This window comes from Enoplosus armatus, chromosome 2 (assembly GCF_043641665.1).
Source record: "Enoplosus armatus isolate fEnoArm2 chromosome 2, fEnoArm2.hap1, whole genome shotgun sequence".
NCBI lineage: Eukaryota > Metazoa > Chordata > Actinopteri > Centrarchiformes > Enoplosidae > Enoplosus > Enoplosus armatus.
The window spans coordinates 24,459,058-24,484,023 of record NC_092181.1 but is presented as its reverse complement, the minus strand read 5'-3'; the positions used below and the strand labels follow the sequence as shown (position 1 = coordinate 24,484,023).

Here is a 24,966-nt window from a genome sequence, read left to right as displayed (position 1 = left end):
TTGATGCTGATGTATAAACCTCCTACATAACCTTAAACTCATAACTTTTAAAACGTTGAGTTGGCAAATGAGTTGCAGTGGAATTTGGATGCTATTTTAAGACACCATTAAAGTACTTGTGACTTTAACGATGATATTAATATAACCGCTGACACCATTTTGCATGTGCTAGTGTGACATGTAATCATTTACATCAATATAACATAAGGGAGGTACAGACTGCCCTACCCAGCAGGTGTGACTATGTCTTTCAAGTAGGCAGTGTCGTCATAGATGACCTCATCATCACCACCATCTTTACTCTGTCTATTTTGGCAACGACTTACAGTCTCCAGCACAGTTTTCAAGCGTCGATCGAGAGCAGCGAGGTGGGGCTCCAACAGCAGTGGAGCCACACTGTGAAGGGGATCGTGGGAGAGCGAGGCCCTCATGACATCACTGAGACGATACTGTGGCAGGGACAGTAGACGCAGGCGTAGCAAGGTGGAATGACGGATTCTGGAGAAAGAGCAAAAGGACAGGGAGAGGTGTTGGAGAGAAAGGAGGACAGTATGGGGTGATTAGGGAGGAAGAAATAACGGAGAAGAGCAAGGAGTTTCCTTGCACTTCTAGGAACCAAAGAACCCGCTTTTTGGCAACATCAGCCGTAACTTCTTGGGTTTTGTTTGTGATATTAAAGTGATATTGTATGTGTTTTTATTTGTTTAACATAGTTGAGGCAAAAACTGTTACACAAAATTGGATTATCTCAACTGTGCTAAATGAACTCTAAATGAACTTCAACTAACTGAATTTAACTGAAGACAAGAAGGTAAATAACTGCAGAGTACACAAGGACAATTGTAATTAATTTCACCACTTTTGATCACATTCTTGTTTGTACCTGCAACACTGTTCTAGAGGAGTTAGGATAGAAGGCTCATCTTTGGAGTGACGCCCAAATCTGCAATGAGAACAGACCCAGAGTCAGTCAAGCCACATAACAATGTTTAACATAGACACACACTGTGTTAGTGTTAGAAATACTCACGCCCTCCCGTTGTCAAGGTGTAATAGGAAAGTATTGTTGCCAAACTTCTCAAAGGTTTCATAATGGTGCCTGTCCATGTTACCTAGAGGAAGAGAAAAGGGAATTTGTTGACATCTCCTCTGTAGAGCTTTATGGTTATTTCTCAAACACTGAAAATAGTTTTATTTTATTCTTTACCAGCTATATGCAAACCTAACATTTGGTAGTGCTAAAACTAAATACAGCATGTGTACTGACATTAACGGCTTTATAATGTTTACAAAATATAATTTGTGTTTAGCGTTCAATGATTATAAATCTATTTACAAAAATTATATAATACAATATGCCAACACTGATACACAGAAGATAATATATATATATATATAGCTGGTGGAGAAAGAGGAACATCTAGGAGGTGGTGGAGGCCATTTTATGTTTCTACGTGTGGGTGCAAAATCATATAGGTGTATATACATACAACATTTCAACAGCTTTCAAAAGAACTTAACACCAGCTGAGAACCAGCTGATATAGAAGTAATACAGGACGTGTCGGTACATCATGACATCACTGTTTGGTGTGGTTACGGGTGCACAAGACCACACCTCTGACCCCACACCACAACAGTGATGCCAGGTGGATCAGGTGGATCACACAAAATGCTATAAACTGCCATTACGACATTGTATAATGACTTTAATGAAAAACAAAAATGCAAAACATTACATAACATAATGTATAAAGATGCATTATACAGCAACAGCAAGTCACATAACTGCATGTAGAGCAGTAGTCCTAATGACAAATACATTTACAAGATTTTTCATGTAGTATCAATAAGAACTCTTTTATCAGTCGAGAGTTGTTTATTCAGTAAAAGCATCTGAGCGTCAGTCTGGTGCATCACAGCAGATAAAACCAGGTTGGTTTAGTTAGAGCATACTCACTAGCCTCACCCTTCTCAAACTACACAAAACAGGGTTTAGCTTAGCATGAAGGGGAAACGTAGTGATAATGTTAACATCTGCTAGTCCCCAGTTTCCACTCTCCCGCTCTCCATCGAGATAGAGCGGGCAGTGATAGAGTGGTAACTGCGGGGCAATCGATGGAGAAGCATGTGGGACCAGGACATTGCTGCCGTCCTTTAAATGTGAAGTTTTACAAGGGACGGTATCTCGAACAGCGTTTGTGCTGCTGACTTGAGCCTTGACACAAACAAGGGGCAGTGAGCATGGCTGCAGAGAGACTGTGTCCCGTAGGGCTCCGAGCTGTGTATCCCATGATGCCCCTCTCAGTTCCAGGCCACACAAATACACAGCGTCCAGGGGAAGTGAGGCTGGGTGTGTACTATCACTCAGAATCTGGAGAAGAAGAGAACAATATAAGTCGAAAATCTGCAGCACCTACAAATAGTTAGAGCAATAGAAGAAAATGAACTAGTTTTATCCACTGGGTTCCATAATTGAAATACCATTTTAGTATGATTGCATTATTTGTATGTCTTACGTGAAAATGCAGGGCTATATCACTGATATATTTGCGATTTACTTGAGCAGCCTCTCTTATCACTGCTGCCAGAAAGCCTCTGGCATTTTTGAAAGCAGATAGTCGGTAGGCACCAAGTGGATCTGAAGTGTTATGGTGCCAGAGATAAGCACTGAGCAACTCTGCCCTCCTCTCTAAGTGAGACAAGTCAGTGAGCTTGAGGAGGGAAGCAAAGGTCGGCATGCTGTATTGAACGGGCTGTTGCAGCTGTGAGAGGAGTGAGGACACCAAATCAATGAGATCATCCCACTCAGCCTGGAGGAAGTCACGTAGGGGACTGTGAGAAACAGCTCCTGCATTTGTAAGTGTGTTGTCATTCTGGTGTGCGAGGTCACTCTTCAGAGCCTGCAGTCTGTCTCTTGCATGGCTGTAGGATGGCAGTGTGGCAGGCTGGTTTAGCTGAGTGTAGGAAGTCATCGCTGTTCCTAGAGGAGTCTGGGAGGCCTGCAGCAGTATGTTCAAGTTGTGGCTATTGATCTTGATTATCTCAGCTGCCACATCTGCACTGAAGCCCAGCACAAGGGGGTCATTGATGTTCGCTGAATTCTGAAGAACCTGCTCCAAAATCTGCATTAGTCCTGACAAATCTGAGGACATGAAACATAGCCACAATCAATACCTTATATTTACACAAGATAGTTGACAAACAGAAACACCCACTGTTAGAAATTTAGAAAAAGCCTCTTTTAAATGCTGTAATCATGTAACTTGTTCTACATAGAGGCGTCAGCAGCATGTTTAAAACAAAGAAAGAAGAGTAAAGACAAATTCTTTGCATGATCCCTTTCCTTCGGTTTCATCAATCAGCTTGTAAGATGTGTACTGTCCAAAATACATTAAAGTTGTTTGGTTACCAAAGTGGCCGGGATTGTTGATAATATTTGAGAGGATGTGTGGTCCACTGCCCCGGAGGGGTGACACTCTGCTGAGGCAGGTATTGGCAACACTCTCCAACACTTCCAAATCTGCAGAGTCTAGTACATGGCCGCCATGCACTAGGTTAACTGTGCATGAAAAGTACAACAAGGTTAAAGCATACAGTAACTCAACCAGAAGGCCAGGTTTATCTGTTAATGCTGCCTCACCTGCTATATACTGCAAAGCCTTTGTCTTGTCATGGCAGAGACTCGCAATGCAAATGTGTGCATCCATCAAAGCCAGGAGGTCTTCCTGACTCCTTCAAAACAGAAACAATCCACATTCACAAGCATAAACTCTTAATCCATCATGACATATCCAACTTGGTTTTAAGATACTGAGATAAAGTTACAGGTCATATTTGGTTTCACACACTTTTCACTTTCACACACTAAATGGATATGACAGGAAAATGTTTTGCTATGAGACAAAACCTCTACCGTATATTAACTACAGTATACAGTATGTGGGCCCATATCCTCACCAATTGCAGATTCTCCCTTGGCCTAAGTATTTATAGGTCTGTCTCTGCAGTAACACAGAGTGGAAGATGGCACAGCAGAGGAGGTGCTCCATCTTGTCTGCTGTGACATCCGGCAGTGATTGACACTGTATGATGGACACCACCTGTTGCAAGGAACAGCTCAGATCCTCCGTCAGATCCCAGGGAAAGTCACAGACCAGAGGCAGGGCACACATTCGCACTGCCACTGTTTAATATTAAAATAATCCTTATTACAACTTAAGCAGAATGAAAAAGAGGCAATAGATTAAGATCACTTAGGAACAATCATAAATGTCATTATTGAGAGAGAAAATTAAAGATGGTGAGAGGAATGAACTGAGTGTAATTCTGTTTGTAGAAGCTCATGATTAGACTGACACTCTATATTGAACAATATTTCTAACTTGGTACCAGTGGTGGTGGTGGTGAAAAACAAAGACTGTTTCATCTCTTGGAGAGAGCAGTAATGACAATATAATAGATCTACCTGGTAATGCGCAGGATGCATGTTCTTGAGTTATAAACCACATTCGGAAGCACGGGTGAATCAGGCCTCGCTCCTCTGTGCAATAGGTAGGCAGGCAGGCAAGTGGGTGCATAGGAAGATACATAAACAGAAAGATTGGATTGTAAGCATTTGTTAATGACACAAATGCAATTTAAATTGATTCTTGATCGACCACCTACCGCTGAAAGAGGTGATCAATCGACTGAGGTGGGCCACTACTTTATCATCCCATTGTTCCAACAGGTGACAGTTGTTAAAAACCAACCAGTGGCCATCATTAACAGCTTTGTCCAGCATTGAAAGAATCGTCTCTCTGTCACACAGAGCCCCAAAAGAAATGACTTTCACCTGAACCTAAAACACATTCATTAAGAACAACATCAAGCGCTGCATTGATGTACATTGGTTACAACCATTAACTTGAAACAAAATGAAGCCGTGTGTGTTACCTTTGTTTCTGCTACAAAGTGGGCCAATTTGTTAATTAAGTGAAAAGGTTGAATGCTTGTCCACTTATCTCCTCTTGGACTGGGCAATGTAAGGATGATGGGTCCCTCATGTTTGACAAGATATTGTGAGAGAGCCTCTGGGTTCCCAGTGTGAGGGGCCTCAGTCCCAGCTGTAAGTCCAGGCAGGTAGAGGTGGTAGGAGGCCATGGCCTCAGCTAGTCCCTCCAGACAGTTTGGGAGGATGGTCTTCCAGAGTAGAGCCCGCTGTAGCAAGGATAGATGGGAGTGAGACAGACAGGGAACGGCACCTGCTACAGTGGAGGAAGGGAAGTGCAGGTACTCCTGCCACTGTGTGGGCCGAGAGGAGAGAGAGGCAATCAACCCTTTGAAGACCGGGATCTTCTCCAAGCAGAGGACCTCTGGGTGGATATGCGGGGGTATCCAGTGGGGCAGAGCCCTGGTGGACTGCGAGACAGTGGGAGGAGGGGAACAGCGTTTCACTTTAGTGACAGGATGTTCTATGTCTTGAAGGCCCCTGAGGAAAGCCACCCTCTCAGCCTCAGAGCAAAGCTGGTTGTGTTGGAGCAGAGCAACAGACACCAGCAGCTTCAGAACAGCAACATGGCTCTTGAAGAGACAAGGTCTGTAATGGATCAGCAGCTGGGTTACCATACGGTTTGTGACCTCTGGTATTATGCCCCCTGGCACTTTCCTGATGTATGATACTAATGGTCTACCCTTCACTATGAAGGCCTCTTGCATAACTCTGATGAAGCCACATAGGGAAAAGTAGTAGGCAGGGGAAAGCCTGGACACCTCCTGCAGAGCCTGGTAGAGGGCAACAGCCAGCCTCATTAATTGTCGGGGCGCAGCCAGTAAGGACTCGTGGTACTCCAGTTCCTCACTCAGCTGCTGGATCTCAGCCTGCAGTTTCTTCATTACATCTTGACAAACTGCCATGCGGGGGAGAAATTCAGAGTCCCGCAGCAGTGAGGTGTTACACTGCAGGATGTAGTCCATCAGAGCATCCTAAGATAAGATTGTGTACAGTCAACTGATGATACAGCTACAAACAACAGCAGATAATTGCATTATCATCCATCAAGTCCAAAGATTTTGGATAAAAGGACTGCATTCAGAAAAAAGTAGAAAATAACCTTTTCATTAATTGAACACAATCACAGTGGCAGCCTGATTAAGAAATGAGTGAACCACTCAAAAGCCCAGTCCATGATTGGTGTACAAAGTCCACATGATCTCCATTCCAACTGCAGGCCAAGGTTAACATAGTCCACAATCTAATGTAGATTATGTGGACATGCAAAGCCATGCTACAACTTGAGGGCACAACATACATTATAAGATTCAAGTCTGGAAAATGATTAATTGTTCAGCGAGATCAATAAGTAAACTGCCACCCCACAGAACTCAAGAACCCTGTGAAACATATTTTAACATGGTATTTTAGATATAAAATGTATTCTGCAACTCCATGGGCTCAAATTCACAAACTGATGATGTTGGTGCATAGTTAAGAAGAAAACTGACAATGACAACTGCCATGGGAACAAAGACAAATGATAGCAAGTGGTGCTGCCGTCCAATCAGGTGAAAGAAGGGTTGGTGCTGATATGTGAGAGGATAACTGTCACTCATCGATTACAGCTTGAAATTATGTAAATTCCAAACAAATGCTTATTGACCATGACTATGGGTGGATATGGGAAGCAAAGCAAAAATTGAGACTTTTTAACACTTTTCATATCATGCTGAAAAGTAGCCTCAAATGTCCCACACTGATTTCATTCTACTTCAATGAATCATATGAGACTAAAAAACAATATTTGCTTGATATGATGGTAAATAATGGTCTCGTCACCTCTTCTGTGACCAGTTTCTCCTGCAGCAACTGCTTGTCATTCTGGAACTTCAAGTGTTGAATCAGCAGCACTTTACATTCAGACTGCAGCAGCTGAGTCAGCATCAGCTCCTGGATCTCTTCTGAGCTCAGAGAGAGGTCAATCACGCGTACCTGAGCCAAGATGGACGGATGGATCTCTAAGGAACAAAAGCAAGAATACCTAGTGAGCCAACGCTTAAAAATGAGTTAGAAGAGCTCATTTCCATCACATTACTTTCTGTTTTTAGATATCCCATGTTAGGACCTGACTCGTTATGTGCAGAGTAATATGTATAGAGCAGTATGCTGTCATTGTGATCAGTGAAAAGTTCTTGCTATATCTCTGTATCAGTTACAACTTGAGCCAATCACCAAGACAAATGATGAATGAATTTGAAAACGCTGCGCTTCTGTTGCAAGAAAAATGCTAAGTAATCGACTTTGTCAGAGACTATTCCCGTACATTTGTATTAATTCAACAAATCCTTCTTACCACTGCTAAGCAGTTGGACAGGCACATGGGTGCTAAGGAAGAGACAGAATTCAGGGTGGGTCGGCTGAACATGCTGTTTTAACCCTGGAAGGCAACATCCAGCAGGGCGCGCTAATCTCGCCAGAAACTGTGGACTTGGAATAGCACGTTCCGCATGAGTTACCAGGACTCTCAGACCTGCAAAACGAAAGGTTAGAATGAGAAATTGCACATCCTTGGGTACCAAATTAGGATTACAAGTATTATGATATTTTACATTTGTGCAACATCCCCCTGATTCACCTTTCGCCGCAGCCTGGTCCAGCTTGTCCAGCAGCTCTGGATCATCAGCACAAACCACCATTCCACAATCTGCCTCCTTCTCAAGCTTGGCATTCTCTCCTGCAGGGCAGACACGTATTGTACTGGTTTTACAATACAATATACAATTCACACAAGCTTTGTAGTGATTTTCTATATAAATGATATGTATTTGCTACATGTATTTTCTGAGTACAATGTTTTGTTGCTTGTAATGATGTTTATCCAGGCAGGTAATAAAATCCCAAGTAAGAAAATACTTTGGGGTTTGATGAAAAACTTGTGACATTTTTTCGCCTCTGGGAAGTTGCAATAGGCATTAGTTATTATTTCTAAAGGGTTAACTAACTAATTGTCATCATCAATTTCCCAACAAATGGGAAAATCCAAGCACAGGTGTTTTGTAAATCTATGGACATACCTGTGATGGGCCAGCTTTGAGAGCTTATATCTAGATGTTGCTGGGTGTCAGCCAGTAGAGGCCAGCGCTGGACCCAGGCACTTCTGCAGCCCCACAGCAGTAGCTTTACAACCATTCTGGCAGATGGAGCATCCTGGGGCATACCTAATGCCTGACCCAGAGGCAGCTGCAGCCTCTCAGACACAGGGATGGGAAAACCGAGAAGGGGACAAAAAGGTGCAGTGTCAGAGTGTGTAAACAGGGAGGTTCTGGGGTCCTTGGGGTTTATGTTGATGCTTCCTGTCTGACATAGCTCCCTCCACTTGTTCAGCAGTTCTGCACGTATATCAGGTCCAAAGGGGCCTAAGTAAGAGATGATTGCAGCCAGGAAAAGGGCATCTCCTGGTAAGGTTTGGTTATTTAACTCTGCCTCCTGAGGAAGAAAATCATAATTATTCAAATAAAAAATATTAAAAAAAAGTATAAAATTAAGTGGCGTGTTTAAGTGATAAGTATGGTATATTTTCAAATGCTTTCTTACCTGAGCAGCAGCTCTCCAGTCTCTGACATGTATCTCCAAATGCCCTGCAGCTATAGTAGCTTCTCTTTCTGAGCTCTTAGCTGTGTGCAGCTCCAGCAGTTGCTCCTCCAGTTTTTTTTGTACCGACTGCAGCTGAAGCTTGACATCCTCTAGATGATGGTATGCGTCTTCCTTGTACTGCTTGGCCAGGTGCAGTTGACCTTGTGCCTCTTCCGCCAGCACATCCAACTGCTGCTTGACCAACAGTTGGCGTTGCATACAGCAGCACTCATACACGGCCTGGACCCACCGACACAGGGACTCACAGGCCTTGCTTACCTCTCGCACAGACTCCGGCACAAACTGAGGACTGTGAACTATCTGGCCGAGCTGCTGCAGCTGTTCATCTGTCAGACTGTAGCGGTCAAAGAATTCCAACTCCTAGGAGAGATATTAGCAAGAGATGTATGTTACTTCTGTACTATTTTTATTATTAAAAGAGGTAGGTTCCAATATAAACATTTTTTCAAACACACCTGGAAAAAGTTGGATTGTCCAAGAAGCTGTTTAGCGCTCTCCCAGCCTTGTGGACGATTAAACAGCAAACAAATGGCGTCCAGGATTTTCACCACTCCATCAGGTGGATCTCTGTAGTGGCGCACCTCCTCCAGGTCAGATGGATTCAGACAATTAAAAATCTTGAGGCCTGACAGGAACACAGGTCTCACCTGAAAAAAAAAAAAAGAGATTTAAAACATTAACTTTATTGTCTGTGATAGGTAGGTGATAGGGATTCGACTGCCCAATATCTAAATATCTGAGTATATGTTGTATTATTCATATGATTTTGGATGCAGATATTAATAAAACAGGAAATCTGTTAACCTGTTCCTGAGCGTGATTTATCTGCTCTTCCAGATGATACAGCTTGTTCTCCTCCACCATACAGGTCTCCTTGGCTTCCTCGAGCAGTTTCCTCTGGTAATCTACAGTTCTGAGGATCTCTTTCTCACACTGCAGGATGGAGAGGAAGAAAACATACCATTTATGAAGATATCTACATTTGTAAATATGTTATGAGGTAAATATTACTGAACATTCAAATTGCAATATTATGTAGGGTGACTGTAACATAATGTCTTCTTTAAAAATGAGATTCAAAAAAATAAATGTTACTGTTAAGAGTTTCTCAGTTTGAAAATAATAAACAATTTTCCCTAGTGCACATTATGTGATTCAGCCTCCATAAGCCATATATTGCTTGCAAGGTTGCTTAAATAATAATAATTAATACTGCTGCAACCTTATACAGAATATTGACTCCACTTGAACTGCATGCTGAATTGCTCTACATACCTGCCGTGTCTCAGCAACCGTCTCTTGCAGTCTTATTAAGTGCTGTTTGTACAGCACAGCTGTGTTGTTCATGACATCAAAATGAGACAAAACAGTGGCAACTCTGAAAAAATACAATAATTACTGTAGACCAGCATGTGTGTTTCTGTTTTGTTTTAAAAAGACATAGGATAGTGTCCAGAAAATATCATTTAGTCCCATGAAGTCTACTGCAATCAAATTAAACAGCTCTGCAACAAACGCTACCTTTGTCAAGGTTATGTGTGTGTTTAGTTTTTGTAACAACTATGTCAGATATTGTTCAGGATGTAGTTTGTAGTGCAGCTGTGTTGGCTTGCATGATACATTTTAGTGTACCTAATATTTTTTTGTTTCTTGTAAGTACAGTATAGGGTCACTTTGTCAGATAAAGCAAGCTCATGGTAGTATAATCACAACTGTATGGGTATGTGCACAGCAGCACATTAAATAGAGAAAAAATGTTGTTTAAGAGCAACTACCTGTTAGCTTGGCTCTGCCGTTGCTTGTGCAGATGGATGCACAGGTAATCAAAGTGGGCAATGAACTCCATGTAAGTCTGAGGGCTGAAAGGCTGTGATCTTAGAAGGACAGAAGCATACTGACATCCAGATTGATGGATTCCTGCCATAGCCACAGACAGAGAGGCTTCTGAGCCTTCTCTCTCCACTAAATAAAAAAAGGAAAAAGGGATATGTCTTGGCACAGCCTGGACATAACACTGCCAATACAAAGTGGTCAAAATAAAGTGAGTATACATTAATTTTGCTGGTGTGACTGACATTTGTGGGGACTGGTTTTGAGGCATTGAGCAGCAACTTCCACTAAAGACTGTTTGGACCAAGGCTGGTACACCTCCACACAGCAACTGGAGCTCAGGGCCTTCGTCAGTTGTGACTAGATCACAAAGGATAAAAAGATACCCATTTAGGTCTACTATTTATTTATTACTTAATGGCACAACCAGCCCTTAGTATACAGAGCCCCTTAAATGTGCCTGGGCTGAGTTCTCCACATTACTAGTCTGAAAAGTACAGTTTGGGTGTTATTGATTACAGGTACAAAGGTTCAATAAGTGTAGTAATTCAAAGAAAATACTTTACATTCCATCCATGGGTTCTGTTGCTGGCAGGTATCTCACTGCTGTCTGACATGGTGAGGGGAAGCAACAGGAACACATGTACATTTCTGTGGATTTGGCTCAAGTACCTTTGTTAAAAGAAACAGAACGAATATGGTTTGCAATGTACTCACTATTATTTTTTTTTCAAATATTTACTGCAAGACAACTTTCCTATAGGCCCATTCTTGTAAATGATGTTACATCACCATCATCAGTACTGCTACATTCAAAATGAATGCAGTGATGAATGCCCACATCACGAGGCCATTAGCATTACGTACACTTTTGGCTGTAAGTAAAAACACTAAGTGTATTTCTAGGCCAAATCTTTCAATAACACAATTTGATGCGGTTCAGTGGTAACTAAATTAGGCCTGAACAATGTGTTAAACTAGCATGAGGACAAACAGATGAATCATGCATTTTCTCACTTGTCAAACATCCAACTGTCCATAAGGTATCTTCTTGAGTTTTTCACTGCAGTCACTCTGGAGACAAGGTTTCTCAACTCCTCATCTGTGTAGAGCCCTGGATAGGTTCTGTAGGCCATCGCCACCAACAGTTCTTCTCTGACAGACTGGCTAATTCCTTCATGGACCAGTATGATGACATTAACTCCATTCACTCGAGTTTGATTCCCAGCCTCTTTCAGGATTTCATGCAACTTATTCTCATTACCAGGATGCACCTCCATCAACTGATGGCCTGTTACATAGGCAGCTAAACGCACAGTGGTTTTACGGCCTGTGCCTCTATCTGAGCCAATCAGCACTCCATGACCTCCAGGTATGAGCAACGCCCGGAGGATATGTAACAGATGACTCACCCTCTGTCTGTGTACAATGCATCTGGTTGTAATGTTGTAGTCATTATCAACTTTCTGTCCTGTGTCTCCTCTGTCGATGAGTGCAGACAGCTCCTGCAGTAGTACATCAAGGTCTCGGTCCTGATAAGAACAGCTACATTTAAAACTGCGTTGCTGGTTCATTGACTTGAGGGCCCCAGAGAGAACAGGACCATATACAAGCTTAGCCATTATGGCCTCCATATGCTGAAGAATCTGAGGTTGCAGAGAGTGAGTTTTTAGGCTTGGCTCTTCTGAGCGGTTGTTGTCAGACAGAGGGGACGGTTCAGTCAGTGTATGGCCTTTCTTCAGGTCTGGCCAGCCAGCTGGTTTTGGATCTTGAGGCAGATTTAGTGTATTTAGACTCCGACCTGTTGGCTTACGTGTGTCTGCTGTGTCCACAGGTAATGTGTGAATAACAAGGCTTGTGACAGTGGGTGGGTCATCTAAACTGACTGGCTGGGTCTCATCAACCAATCTTATTCCATAGTGTGTTGTTGCTGTCTTGGCAATGAGTGCCACAAGAGTTTTCCTTTCATCCTCTGAGCATGACCTATCACTGAAAGTACGCATACACTCATGCATCCAGAGATGCGCTATGTTAAGAACTGATGCTGCAGGCCCTGGCAGGACTGGAGGAAAGCCTGGTAGTGAATAGTCATTTTTCTGCATTGTCCCTGTGTTTGGTATGTTAGGATGCCACAGGCACATGCCCCAAAACACCTTCTGAAGGTCATGATGGGAAAATATGAAATGGGGCCTCAGCACAGTAGGCTGGAATTGGTCACATATTGCATGATACAGATTTTTAGTTGCAGTGATGATACAACATGCCATATCTTCACCACTCTGCTTAAGTGGCATGTCTTTGAGCCAGAATGTTAGCTGGTTAGAATGGATAGACAATATAACATCCATAGATAAGCTAGGTAGCACAAAGATGGAGAATAGGCGTGAGAGCCTGGAGGATATCACATTACTGTGGTGACTGCCCAATCCAAAGACACAGCAGGTAGCCATGTAGCTGATGGTTACAGAGCTCAATAACTTGAAGTTGTAGGTATCAAATGTTAGAATCTCTCCCTTTGAAATACTCTGTCGTAGCGTCTCTAGAGCTGTTGACGTCTTCCCAAAGACATCTATCAACAAAAACGATAGAAATATAAACCTTATAAAGCTTCACACAGTGCAAAATCAGTTTTAATCATATTAGGTCTCCTAAGATAAATGTTCTTACTCACCACATGGGGCTTCATGCAAATCATCCACAAAAAGAAGCAGTCTCGGCTGTTTCGGCATGGAACTCATAGTATCTTTGCAGTTCTTCTGGCAGCTCATCCTTTTCAGTATAGTGCGCAGGTCTCTGGAGGTCATGAGTGGACTGGCTGGCAGGCTAATATGTGGTCTGTCAAAACTCAGCAAAGTTTTGCACAGAGTGGTTTTTCCAGACCCAGGCTCTCCTGCGAGCAACACTGGCTGGTTTGCCTCCAACATGAGGTTCAGGAGATAGGTATATTTCCCATACTGTGCAAATAGATTTAAAAAGACACTTGTCAGTTAAAATGTTTAAATGCAGTGATCACTACTCATTTTACTTTGACTAGACTGAATGTTCAGGACAAACCTTGGGAGCGATGGAATTTGTCAACAGTGTGTTCTTGGGGCATATCTTTCTGTCGATGTTAAAAAAGTGTTCAAACACACTCTCTTCATCAGGAACCACAATTTTGTACCGGCAAGCAAACAGCACTTGGCGGGCAAGTAAGTCGAACCGTGGCAAGTGGCTTAAGTAAAAACATAAAATATATGAAGAAAATTAGTGACTGACATTCAGTTTGGCTTTCGTAAAAAAAAAAATTATATATATATATATATATATATATATATATATATATAGTAATTGCATAGATAATATATTAGTAGTAGTAGTAGTATATGTGACTACATAAGAAGTTCCATAAAGATTATCTTACCAAGGATACAGATGTCCACTAAATCCCCAAATATAAGCCACCAGAAAAAGGTTTCTGGCCAGCAGGTCTTGTTTAGCATGGGAATCTGTGCCTGCTGTGCCGGTTCTGTGTAGAGGCATATCTGGTGGGAGAAAAATGATGCAGTATTAATAAAAGCAAAGTCACTATCTTAACTAGTGTGTATGTTTACAAGGTTATATTTTCATGTGTGATGGTTATACCTCTTTTGTCTGTTTGTGGTATTGCCTCAGCTTTTTCCATTTCCTTCCCAAAATGCTCAAGGAGGGCACGTAGGATCCGAACAAATGACATGATTTCTTGTAATCCAGACATGAGGCTTTTAAAAGATTCATTATGGATTGCAGAGGTTAAAGCCTTTTGCCTAAGCAAACTAAGAGTGCTCGAGAAAAGATCTTCAGACAGACGATTCCACATTTTCGAGGTTCCTTGATCCAGATTGTGTTTAGAAGAGAGGGCATCCATTTCACTCTTCCACACAGCCTTCCACAGATCAGTACCTGTGAAATAAACAAGGCTGCAACGGGTCACTGCAGAGGGACTTGCATCACGTAGGTCAGTGATCTCCATAAGTAGCTTAAGGTGTGATTGGGATGGCAGTGTTTCACCTGATGACAGGCACAGAAATGGGTCCTCAGGACTGCACAGTGTGGTTAAGTAATCTAACCAGCTGGGCTGACCCACAGGCTTCCCATCCATTACCAGCCATTTCAGTATCGGTGTCTGATCACTTTTCTTCTTGTTGTTGCAGATTCTAGAGCTTGTTGGTTCACGTCGCTCTGAATCTCTTAGCACCTTTGCAACAGCTCCATCTTGCCATCCTCTCTTTTCACAGAAGCAGCCAAATACCTCTTCATGGGACATGGCATTAGGAAATAAGACCACAGTGTCAACAGAGTTCCAGGTAGAAGCAGAGATCTGTGGCTCTGCCTGTGGGGTATCTCCATCAATCATATTGTCATTTCCAATCACATATTCCACTGCCTTAGCAGCCAGACGATTGAGTGCTCCAGCTAGAGTACAGTAACAGGTTGTCTTTCCACTACCTGAGGGGCCTATAAGCATAACTGCCTGAGAGAACTTCATGGTCTGGTAAAGTGTAAGAGTATTGCAAACTATTTCGCTGTCAAGGTGAAACCACTTCCTTTGTAATTCTTCTGTAACTGCATCTTTAAGTTGGTTCTTTTCTTCTTCCTCAATGTATTGTTGGAAAAGAGGAAACTGGCAGGCTATAGGGAATGTGTCCTTGAAAATTATGTAGAACTGTGCAGCTTTCTTGTGCTCATAAAGAGCAGGTAATAAGACAGACAGAATCGCTTTGACAATGGCTGTCTCCTCCATTAATCCCTGTATAATTGACAAATGAGAACTGTGCAACCTGAAAGGCTTTTCAGTTTCTTTTCTATCCTTCTCAACAACTCTGGCAGTCACATTTTGTGAAGACGTAAGATCAGTTTGCTCTGGACCCAATCCTTTAGCCTTCTCTGAAATTTCTCGTTGACTTACACTTTGTTGTAAGTGTATTTCAGAGGCGGAGATGATCTTTTGCAAGACAACAAGATAGCAGCTCTGGTCGTCAGTGATGAAATTCGGCAGACAGAGGTAATCCTTGGCCAGGCTGATGAGGCACACCAGCTGTCGACTTAAAGACGTGGCCTCTGAGAAACCAATAGAAGTCAGCATTACTTCTGCAATGATCCTGTAATCTGGATGGGCTAACGCAATGGGTCTGGTTGCACATCGTAGACTTTCTGGAACCTCAGATGTATAGCCCTTTGATGAGATGAGAACACATCCATAGCTTAGGCTGGCAGAAATGCTTTTCCCTGCAAGTTCCATATGGCATTCTGAATCAACAATGTTTTTGAAACCTGTGACCCCATCATTCACTCTGTGATTCTTATTTCTTGTTAACTCAGAGAAGGACTGGTGGATGTCTACCAGATGCTGTCCCAATAATGACAGGACTCCTTGTGTTAGTAAGTCAACAGAGTCCAGGAGAAGCCACGCACCAGTCTGGAGGGCACCCAACAGCATCCGCTGAACAACACCTAGTCTCATGCTTGGACAACACTGTAAATTGACAACCTGTCGCCCCAGCGCTTTTCCTAACTGGACTACAGTCATTTTCTTTCCAGACATGCAAGGTCCACTCACAAACCCACATCTGTAGCTTGTCAGAGCAAGGAGAATCCCCAGTATCGCCCGATCTGTGGACGGAGTATGCACCATCACCCAATCTTCTGGACCAAAATACTCAAAGTCATGTTGGAGTTGATGGCCAAAAACATCCACATAACACGCTGGATCATTATTGCCTTTCAGACCCCAATCTTCTGAGTTTATATGATACTTCATCAAACTTAGCCACTCAAAAGATGACTCGAGAGGTGCACATTGTACCTCCATGAGTCGAGATAACTGCTGTGCATGATTCATTGTAAGCTGCACTAAAGCACGCAGACACATCATTGTGTACTTAGAAACCAGAAATTCACATCTAGCCCCTGTGACTCCATCTCTTATGGATCGGCCAAGGTTTTTCAGTTTTAAAGAGTTGTGTGCCTTTATGTTGCTCAACTTCACTGGGCTCGATTCTTGGAAAGCTTGTAGAACAACACTGCACCAAACTGCCTCCTCAGCCACCAGCAGACACTGAAGAGGATATTCAGACAGCAGATCCAGCACAGGTAGTGCAATTTTTCTCCAATCAGCAATATGGATGTCTTCAACTTTCTTATCACATGCCAAATCTTGACTGAATGGTTCAAGCTGGTTTCGCACAACAGCACATTGTCTCATGAGGTGTACCATGGTCAACTTTAATTGTTTCTCAAAGACACAAAGCCAAACCAAGGCCTTGAGATTTGGTTCCAAAGGAGACGGAAAGGTAATGTGCTCCTGGAGGCTGCCAAAAAAACCCAGCACCTTCATCTGTGTGTGGCTTTCAGATGTAGCCCCACAGCTCTTTCCATCTCTCGTATTAGATGGTATTTCACAATCCACTTCAAGCCACCGTACCCCTTTAAAGCATTTGCGTACAAAGGGTTGCAGTGTGAAAGGCGTTGGGTGCAAGGAGAGTAGTTGTATCACTTCCCTGTCACTCAAGAACCAGAGTCTTGGAAACTGTTCACAGAGGGTGTCCAGGAGATCCACCATCTGGTTGGAAATTGCCTCCATTGTAGACAGACCATCAATGAGAACCTGGCAAAGGCTATTACCATGGAATCTGTCATTTGTCTTCTTGGAATGAACGAAGTTCCACACATGAGGATCACTTGCTATAGAGTGCACAATTTCCTTAAATGTCTCATCAACTGGTTGGAATCGCTCCAGCTATGAAAAAAAAACACATTTATCTGACATGTAAACTTAAAGCAAAGCTCTGAAATGTAACAGTTTCATAACATTGCAAAAATGAAATACAGTATGTTTGACTTGTGATGGCACAGGGATATATATACCAGATCCACTCTCTGAACACCAAAGGATGTTTCATGGAATATCTTGTTCAGGAAGGCCCAGATTTGCTGGAATCTTTCAAATAAATAAAGCAGCTTCCCTATTAATATTGAAAGAGAAAGCAAAAGACAATAGAGTGTTCATACTATTTCTGCACTTGGTGGTACATTTTCAAAATCTTTCTTTCTTTTTTTTTTCTTCTGAATATCCAGCTTACCAAGATCTTGCAGTGATTGCACCCAATCTTCCATCTGCAGCCTGAATTCAACACTGTGTGGGGACTTCAACATGGTGGAAAGGGTCATCAAATCGTTCTCTATCTCAGCACAATGTATTTCCAGACCTTAGTGAAAAACACATGGCAAATCCCAGAAACTTGTTAGCACAGTGTTTCTTTTACACATTTCCCCCTTGTGACAGAGCCAAAGTAGTAAATCAACAATTATGCTTACAATGACTACAACAATGTAATGTTAATTTGCTAGCTTGCTATTCAGTCTCACCGATGATGGTGAATCTCACATCATTACAGGAGTGTTGACTGGCAGTTTGGGGATTTGAAACGGTGCCCTCTCTGGGCTTCTCTGTCTCTGTTGATCCATGTTGTGGGTCACAATGCAGCCAAACAGGGAGATTGAATTTATCAAGCTGGAAGAGTCTGGCTTCCCATCCCTGTCGAAGCTTTTGGAAAACCTGCTCCATGTTACACTCTGCTTGTGCACCTCTGCATATCTGACAGAGACAAAAAGGTGCCATAAACAAAAGTAATCAGGTATCATGTGTTAATGTATAAGGATAGTTTAATGTTTCCTGATTTTACTAGCACTGTCATAACATGCCCAATATGTAACATCTTTCCTGCTCTCACCTTGGTAATAAGTTCCTGGTCAACTTTAAGTAGTTGAGACATCAGTTCAGCAACAGTCACCTTCTTCTCTGGGACATACAGTAGACCCATGCCTGCCAGATGGAATGTATTTTGAACTTTCAAATATGCTGTGGTTGCATGCATGTGTTACAATATGAGTACAGTGTCTGACCTTCGAAAATAGCTTTCCAGTGTTTATGTTTGAGTGTGGAGCTCTGCAGCATGGCCATGACTGCAAGCTGACGACTTAAGCTTTCCAGGACTCCTAAAGTCTCCTGCAGAACTGCATCATGGGTAGGTATGATGCCTGTCAGAGATAGAGCTTGCTCCTTCCACTTGACAATTTTCCCCTGAGCTTGTGACACCACAACCTGACAAAAAATATTTCAGATTTGTTGGTTTAATTCATGTGGACAATGGTGATAGCTTATGGGTTTTTATCATTACAAAACAAAATATTCTTAATTTCATAATTCAGAATGGTTTATAAGCAGTGTTTCGCACATCTGCATATGCTGTATGAGGCTGTGCATGCCAACGGTTATTAACATCAGACTATTTTTTTTCTCCAAGATGTTAAAAAAGACAATCAATTAAGGAGAGAGAAAATTCAAGTTTGTCATCATCATGAATGCATACAAATAATTACCTCCTTGACAAAGTTTTTTGATTTTATCATCTGGTCAATAAGCAGAGAGAGGTTCATTTGACATGTTACCTCAGTGAAAAGCAACTGTTTCCATTCTTCCATCCATGTTGTGTACACAGCTAACAGCTCCCACAACTCTTTACAGGCTTTGATCTTCTGAACATCTGTTGTCAAAATGGTCAAATCCATAGGATTTTCTAATGGGAGGCATTAAACATAACAGTCTGATAAGATTAGGTTTTCTGTAAATGAATACATGACAAGAGTTTTTTCCACATTTAAGACCAAAACCAACAAGTTTTCTTGCTGTTAAGTTTTCTTCTTTTTCTTGTTTAATCTACCTGTGGTCAAAGCTGAGAATACAAGTTCAAAAGTAACTTTCTCAAGCCTAGATATAACTTATATCCTTAATGTATACTATCTCACCTTGTAGGCTTTGACTGTCCCTACTAAGTTGCTCCAGCTTTGCATTGAGAATGTGCACATGTGCACACATGTGGTTCAGTTTGGAGACCGTCTCTTTTGCATTCTGGCTTGGGTCAAGGAAGGGTCCAGATGTAGCTTTAGAGACCATATTTTTAAGGTCACAGACCAAAAATGAGAACATTGTGTCCAATGCGTTAGCCATTGAAGGAAGACGCTGGCACACAATGCTATCTGCTTGCTTCAAGAGGGAAATAAAGCAATCCAGCATGGCCATCATCTAAATATAGAACACAAAGAGAAGCACACACACTGCAGTGTAAAAAAAATAAAAAGCTATCAAGCAGCTGTAATGTTCTGAAATAATGCATGAAACTCAACTATACTACTATGTACAACTATAATGTGGTTATTAATGGCATCATTTTCACTTTTATGCAGACCTTTTCTTCCAAAGTCACCTCCTGTTCAGTCATCTTCCTATAGTTCATGCAAATAGTGTTCTGGAGGGAGTGAATGTATTCCAGATGTTTCTGCATGTCAGCCAACATTTCCACAGACTCCCTCACCTGAAGAGAGAAGACAGATTCAATTGTACAAGTTTATGGCAAACAAACTATGTTTAATTAGTGATCTAAAATGTATCTCCTGGCTGTAAGGTCATGGAGGGTGCATCACATTTTGGTGACCATAGTTTTTAACTTGAATTTGAAGATAAAAAAGCTTTTGCATCCCCTGATCATTCTTGGATAACGGAATCTAAATTCAGAACACATTTGCTCTGACAAGGCAGAGTCCTTGGGATGAATAATTTAATTAAAGTGAATGTATGAGGAAAAGAAACTAAGAGGATCTGAATCTTCCATTTACCAACCATGTAAAGGTAAAACGGGGAAACCAGGGTATTGTCTTTTTATGAGATCATTTTCTTACCCTCATGGCTGTTTTATCTCTTTTGCATAACTGGTGATCTACTTCTCTGTACATTATATGCTTTTCTTCTTTTACATTTTTATTATTCAAGCAAGTAAGTTTAAAGTATTTCTATACCATAAGAGCATATTTTGAGAGGTTGTGTAAGTCTCTGGGTTCTGTCTTGAGTTCCGCAGTAGCCCTCTCCAAGTCCGATATGAGGCTTTCTGAGTGCAGCTTTATCTGCTCAACAAGTTGCTCTAGCACTTCGTCCTCAATGAACCTCAGCTGTTGCCCTTGAAAAACAAAGGCAAAGAGTATTAGAGCATTCAGCATAAAGACAAGTATCCCATCAACTGTCCATACAGTTAACTGTTTCACAAAGCCGGGGAGCAACTAACTAGTCATTTATTATAGGGAACATTGTTTCATTACTCCTTCCTGGTATGGGTTAATGTTGATTTGACAAGTTCTTGAATAGGAATCTTTAGGAGTCTTCAAGTAACACAGTGGAGGAGATCTAATTACTTTAAAGCAGACATGCCTAGATTTTCCTTTATGCGGGTGCACTGAATGATGAACAGCTGGTTGGAGGTAGAGATTGATGAGGGAACTGTGTAGGTTATTTCGGTCCAGTGGCGTAACTTCTTTATGTGCTCCTCATACAGTAAAGCAGGTTGACCCTTCATGGATTCCAAAGAGGCTCGACTCCATTGGCTAATGAACAAATGGATGTCCATCAACCATGAGTAGCTCTCACACAACTGCTGGATTTCAAGTTGAGCTTCCTGTCCAGAGAACAGTGAGAATTACTAAAAAACACACGAGCAAATTCTTTAACACGACTACTGATAATGCATTAATACTGGCTAGTATTTGATTTGAAAGTGGCAGTCTTGCCTGCATGATCTTGGCCTGCTCTTTCTCAACTTCTTTTGTAATGTCGTTGATGCTGATCTGCCACTCCAGCTGTCTCTTGGGGAGGGGATAGTAGCAGCCATGCACCCTGTTGCCCTGCACAGTTGGTTGTTTAGGCAGACCTGGCAGGTCTCTGAGAAAACGCCAACAGCAAAATTTTCTGCGTCCAGTCATTCCATCATTGTTCTTATTCTCTGCTGGGAATTAAAACACATGGACACTCAAAACAATCTGTCTTCCAACTGTTAATAAAGTAAATGACAAAAAATATAAAACTAATACATAACATTGATCCATACAGAAACAGAAATGACACCTTTGGGTCAGGTTCAGGCACATTTTCATATGAATACTGCATATTTGGGTCAGCAGAAGCTCAAATAAATTGAAATCAAAATAGTGAAATGTGAAGACCAGCAACAACTTCAATGTAAATGGCCAAACCTGTAATCATAGGATGTTCAATACAACTGAAGTCAGAGGTTGAATCCTGAGCAAAACCAGAGCTGAAGACACTGTTGCTGATCTCCAGGAAGAATCCACAAGTGTCACACATCTACCAGAGAAGAAAGGTGTTATGAGATTGGTGATAAATTCATGTTCAAAATGCTGCTCAAAATTACAGAAATCCTGCTTGAATGAACAGACACAATAAGCATATTGTTAAATATAATGCAGGTATTAATCCTATATAATTGCTGGATTTGTCTTATTGAAAATGGTGCTGTACAGCAAATTAAAAATCACATATCACGTATATCCAAGGCTTTACATCTGTGCAAATTAACCTTTTGGATATAGTCAAAATTAGTTTTTTGTCCTTCACATTTCAATGTGTTGTAATAATCCAGTCATGTTACTGGTGTAAGCACTTTACTCTTTATGGGGTGCTTGGATTATGAACCAGAAAATGTGTTCTAATTTATTTTTATCACCAATTGTCATAAATATGAGGCACATTTCCCAGTGCCCACAACTGAAAAATACACTGTAATGTAGGTGTACCTGTATTTGCAACTGTGGAAATGTGTAAATCACCTGAATTACAGAGTCGCCAACAGTCAGGAGGGCTTCACTCACTGCTTCTTGGAACAGATGTATTGGTGGGTCCACAGTAAGCTGACTATTGCCAGTGAAACACAGCTCAGTTTGGAAGAGACAGCACTGCTGAGATGTCTTCCTCTAACAAACAAAAATACAGCAATAGCATTAATTAAATTAAATGTTAATTAAGTTCTTTGTCAATTTGCTTTATCTGATGCTTCCTCCATTTTATGTAGCAGTGGTGCTTCATAGTAATGTAAGTTTTGCATCCATATATCTCTGGTAATAGCCCGAGAGCAGGTTGCAACAGTGCTGTAACTGAAAAAACTGTGTTAAAGACAAAAGTGACGAGGCAATTCACTTTTAATCAACTATTTTTTCATAGCAGGAAGTTTTGTGTTCTTGTGGCGGGACACTGCTACATAAGTGGAGTTAATGAATGCTCTCTTTTCACCTTCAAAACTTTGAGAAAAGAAATAGCATCTTCTCGGACGATCGTGACGAGACTCTGCACAATCATTTGATTGATGAGAGCACCAAAGTTGCCCAATTTCTGCAAAATGCTTTCAGACCGGGCCAACTCTCTCTTCAGCTGCTGCTGGTGGGCCAGATGGAGGTGAATGGGTTCGTAGCTTTTATTTGGCTTTTTAGCATATTCCATGTGCAGCTGCAGGTCCTGGTGTGCCTTGTAGCTGTCCTCCTTCACCTGGGGATAGAAAAGGACATCACTGCAATAAAAAAAATATTTAGATAAAGTTCTACAGTGACGAGATTTTAATAACATATGTTGTAAAAAATGATGCGTCATAGAAAACTGACCACACGCCCATCTTTTTCAGAAATCAACAGGCTTCTTTCTGAGATGAAACTGTACATTTTGTTTTCATGCTCTGAAATTTTATTCATGAACCAATGAAAAGATGTGAAAAGCTCTAGATTGCTGTATTATTAAGCTATTCTTAACACCTTAAAACAGGTTAGAGTTTGTTATTGTTTTGTTTTACAGCAGAAAAAATAATGCGGTACCATATTTAGGATGACAGAGCGATACTGTGATAACTTCTCCAATATCTGGAAACACTCTTGATTCATGGTTATCTGCACATTCTTGAATTCCTGTAATGTGTAGGTTTTAGACTCCTCCTGGGGCAGCCAGTGTATCCCTTTCAGTTCTTCAATTATTCTGCAAAAGATGGAGTATTATTACCAGGTAATCCGAACAACTAATGTTGTTAAAGGTCAGATCCAAAACTGGCTAGAAGTCTCATAGCTCATTACGTATTACACCAAACTCAAAAATGGAACTAATATTGAATAATCTGCACATGGATGGGACTCACCTGTTGAACTGAAAAAGAGCATTTCTGAACTGAGGTACAGCTATAACCAGCATATCCTGCAGATTCTTACGCTTTCCCTGAAATAAGATCTTGCGGACATTTCTATGCCACCTGGCAAAAACAAACACACCAAGCAAACAAAGCATTAACAGATAAAAAAATAAAACACAGAAAGTACGGCTTATATGTACTTACCAGGTGAAAGCTTTCTGCAGTCTAAAGTCCCTGAAAAACGGGATTTCCTGCAAAGCTGTCCACAACAAAGACTCTCTGTACCACTCTGCCAGACTGACAAGTCCACCATAACCCCTTTCTGTCACATGTAGCACAGTATTAGGGGAGAAGATGTAGTGCTCAGAGCCAGCTTCACTGGAATGGACCACTCGTAGGTCATAGGGTCTGAAAACGAAGAGGACATATCGCTGTGCATTCATAGTTTAATTGTGTGCATTCTAGCAAGAATGAAATCTCTGCATGAGGACATCTCTGGGAGTCTGAAATTAAAGGGTAGATGACCTTATTTCAGTGTACCTGTAAGAGTCCCCATCCATTTCTTTCAGGTAATAAAGCTCCACGTCTCCCAGGTCTCTTTTCTTGGCAAAGATATGAACTACCTCTGTGCCAGTGGGAGGAACTTTATTTGGTTTGGTCACTTTCCCATCTTTCACAGTTGTTATCTTTTTATCCTTAAATGTTGTGACTTTTATGGATTCTTCCTCTGTAAGACTGAAACAATAAAAACTGAGTGTCAACAACAGAGCAATTAATTCAGGACGGAGTGAAAAAACACAGTGCGACAGAGTTCCTGTAATACACTGGGATAAAACTATGACTGGAAAATATAATATACTTCCAGCAGACATTATGTCAAAAGCCTATCAAGACACACCTAGTCATATTACATGCCATCATCATCATCATTACATATTTCATCATGATATTTTTTTCTGATGTTCTGTGATTATATTTGTCATAAATTAGCATACCTTTTCACATAAACTAAATTCAGGATGACACTCAAATACCCAAAACTTAAAAAATTGTATCAGAACGAATGGGTACATTACAATCAAATCTCTAATTATTCCATGTACCTCTGTGCTGTCGACTCATCAGCAGTTCTGATAGGGATGTCGGTCCCTAATGCTGAGGCTTTTAGTCGAGGTCCTTCTGTCCATTTTGTGTCACCTATGGCTCTCCTAGGTCCTACTTGGCCTATAAGACGAGGGAGTTCCCCCACTGATAAAGGTCTGTCAGAGGGAGCATTTCTGAGGATGGGGGTACGACTGAACAGAGGCCTGGCCACAAAGGCTGCTGAGAGAGACGGTGGCTCCGGACATAGAGGTGGTAAAGTCACTTCAAAAGAGGGGGTCTTTTTCTTAACCTTGGATCCAGGCCTAGCAGTGTCTTTACCACTTGTCTGAGAAGCTCCATCATGGGATCTTTCCTTTGAAGGGGCAGCGAACAT

The 24,966-nt window shown here is 41.5% G+C and overlaps 2 protein-coding genes across 2 annotated transcripts in view; both read right to left on the bottom strand.

Moving 5' to 3' along the window:
* Window positions 1-224: 224 nt before the first annotated feature.
* The window catches only part of LOC139297061 (extracellular serine/threonine protein kinase FAM20C-like), a 31,561-nt gene continuing 6,819 nt past the window's right edge, over window positions 225-24,966 (bottom strand). The window contains exons 8-10 of the mRNA XM_070919647.1: window positions 1,031-1,112; window positions 884-943; window positions 225-498 (exon numbers count right to left, since the gene is read on the bottom strand). Coding sequence (XP_070775748.1) covers window positions 225-498; window positions 884-943; window positions 1,031-1,112 — 416 coding nt within the window. The remainder of the gene's footprint in view (window positions 499-883; window positions 944-1,030; window positions 1,113-24,966) is intronic.
* On the bottom strand, window positions 1,945-24,966 carry LOC139301509 (dynein heavy chain domain-containing protein 1). The gene is given in 44 exon segments (XM_070924933.1): window positions 1,945-2,373; window positions 2,519-3,144; window positions 3,412-3,561; window positions 3,643-3,734; window positions 3,960-4,185; window positions 4,468-4,542; window positions 4,668-4,842; window positions 4,938-5,966; window positions 6,817-6,995; window positions 7,331-7,507; window positions 7,613-7,711; window positions 8,052-8,463; window positions 8,572-8,991; window positions 9,087-9,278; window positions 9,436-9,564; window positions 9,907-10,009; window positions 10,407-10,593; window positions 10,683-10,821; window positions 11,028-11,133; window positions 11,479-13,030; window positions 13,133-13,415; window positions 13,516-13,675; window positions 13,865-13,985; window positions 14,086-17,218; window positions 17,347-17,444; window positions 17,562-17,687; window positions 17,848-18,076; window positions 18,213-18,304; window positions 18,385-18,583; window positions 18,931-19,058; window positions 19,288-19,564; window positions 19,728-19,853; window positions 20,335-20,492; window positions 20,741-20,984; window positions 21,097-21,311; window positions 21,559-21,670; window positions 22,153-22,296; window positions 22,613-22,864; window positions 22,978-23,046; window positions 23,185-23,341; window positions 23,499-23,609; window positions 23,694-23,897; window positions 24,030-24,224; window positions 24,593-24,966. Coding segments are annotated over 44 exon segments (13,704 nt in total).